The sequence below is a fragment of the Chenopodium quinoa genome, unplaced genomic scaffold, assembly GCF_001683475.1.
Source record: "Chenopodium quinoa cultivar QQ74 unplaced genomic scaffold, ASM168347v1, whole genome shotgun sequence".
NCBI classification, from domain to species: domain Eukaryota; kingdom Viridiplantae; phylum Streptophyta; class Magnoliopsida; order Caryophyllales; family Amaranthaceae; genus Chenopodium; species Chenopodium quinoa.
The window spans coordinates 5811541-5813767 of NW_018744304.1; the positions used below are offsets into that span (position 1 = coordinate 5811541).

Genomic DNA, 2227 nt, shown 5'->3' on the forward strand with positions numbered 1-2227 from the left:
GTCTAAATTCGGTGGAGCTAGCTGTTGTGTGAGTGGGGGTTGCGTGGTGGTTACGATGGTTCTGTGTCGGTGAGTTTGGGTTGCGTGGTATGAGTTCGGTGGTCTGAGTTCGGTGAGTGGGGGTTGTGTGAGTGTTGGTGGTTCGTGGGGTGGTGTGGTGGTTCATCGCCGCCATGAGTGGTGGTAGTTCTCCTTTGCTTAATTGTGTTTTTTTTAATTTGGATTAATTATCCTTTCTCTCTCCTCCTAATTTTCAATAATCTAGTTTAAGAAGTTTTGCCTAGCAGCAAAAAGTGGGTTTGGTGCAGATAACCCTGGGCGGAGGTAGTAATAGAAATCGAAAAGACAAGAAAAGAAGAAAGATCAAGTTGTTTGACCTAGTTAGCATAATTAAACCTATATCACATCTAAACCTTATTAGATATAAATCTAGATTTATTTTTCCAAAAAAAAAAATTAGATCTTTATAGATTCTTTAATAATATAGCTGATTTAATTATTTACAAACAATAATAATAATAATAATAACAATAACAATAATTTACAAGGAAATAGAAGTAATTGCCTCCACAAAGAGATTAATTATTATTGAACCACTAAAATAAGAAAATGTTGTTGTAAACTAGGCCTTTGCTTCTTGTTCTTCTAATTATCAACATCTAATACACATAAATACTAGTTTTTTTTTTTTAATTTTTTATATATTTTTTCTTCTTTGGCCTCATTGTAAACAATTTTAATATGAACATCTCACATAAACCCCCAAAATAAAACGGAAAAATAAAATAAAATAAAAAAAAAGCAGTAAAATAAAAGTTTTCTAACAGCTATTTTCTACTCTGAGAGTATTAGAATTAGATCTTCTTCCTTCCTCCATTAAAGAAGCTCGAGCTAACATTATACCTTGAGGAACCAATGATGTATCAAATGCTGAACAATCAATCCAATCTTTCATGAAATCTTCTTGACCCCACATATCTGGTATCCATACTTGCCCTGCTACTTCTCTTCTATGCCTCTTCAATCTCTCTCTTGGCCCTAAAACTCCCCCATTATTACTATGATCACCACTTGTCTTCTCCTTTTGTTCTTCCTCATGTTTCCCGCCACTTTCGCTTTCACGGGTATTCGTCGATTTCCCCTCTTCTTCTTCTTCTTCTTCTTCTTCTTCTTCTTCTTCACTATTGCCTTCATTCGGCTGCTTTTGCTGTTGTTGTTGTAGTTGTTGTTGTGGTAGTTGATCATCAAGCTCGGGCGAGGTGAGCCCGGGTTTTTCTTGAACTAATGAGAAAGTGGGTATTTGATGAGATTCTTGAATTTGCATTGTGGGTTTTAATTCTTCCATTGATTTCATAAATTCGGGGTGCTCTGTTTTTATAATAACAAATCCTCTGTTTTTGATCAGATTTTATTTATTTTGTATGGAATAGAGGAGAAGAATGAAAGTGTGAGGGAGAATAAAAGGAAATGAGAGGAGAGAAAGGAGTAAATATAAGCGGGGGTGTTAGTTTACACGTCATTCCAAAACATTGTTTCTTTTTTGTATGGCAAGTGACATTTTTACGTGTCTTCTTTTAGATTTGTGGGATTCTAATTTGTGTGGTTTAGTTCAAGTTTTACAAAACTAAAAGGGCCCAAAATAAAGGGAAATTTGAAAAATAATTGAAATTAATAAATATAAATATAAATATAAATAAGAAAAAGAAAAATAAAAGAGAGGTGTTAAGCAAATGGGGTTGCTTTGCATGGGATTTTTGGAGGGATTGTGAGGTTGATGTTGATTTTAGTATTGTGGGGGGTACGGTTGTTGGTTAAGCTAAGTCAAGTGGGGATTGATTTTTAGAGGCTATTGTTCCAATAGGGTTTTAGGATTTGATTTTGTGAAGGGCACATTTGGAATTTAATTCCATCGTAGAATTAATGTGATTTAGATGACTTTGGTTGAATGGAGGAAATATCAAGCACCAACCAGCCTACAATTTTTCTCACATTAATGTAAATGATGTAACATTGCTGTAAACTCGACTTTGTATGCAAATAATGAAATACTCCGTAATTAATCAACTCTTTGTGAGGGATACATTGTTTGTGATGTCATTGCAACAAGATCTATACTCAATATAGTTTATATGAGTAAATTATACCGTAATACATAGTAGATGAGATTTGTACATTCAAATTTGTAACTTAATTTATCAAATATTTGAGTAAAGAAAGTTGCTTGGAG

The 2227-nt window shown here is 33.8% G+C and overlaps 1 protein-coding gene across 1 annotated transcript; it reads right to left on the reverse strand.

Moving 5' to 3' along the window:
• Positions 1–552: 552 nt before the first annotated feature.
• On the reverse strand, positions 553–1625 carry LOC110695735 (protein BIC1-like). The gene has a single exon (XM_021872961.1). It carries the CDS (start codon positions 1352–1354, stop codon positions 821–823), a length of 534 nt encoding a protein of 177 aa, XP_021728653.1. The 5' UTR covers positions 1355–1625; the 3' UTR covers positions 553–820.
• Positions 1626–2227: the final 602 nt, after the last annotated feature.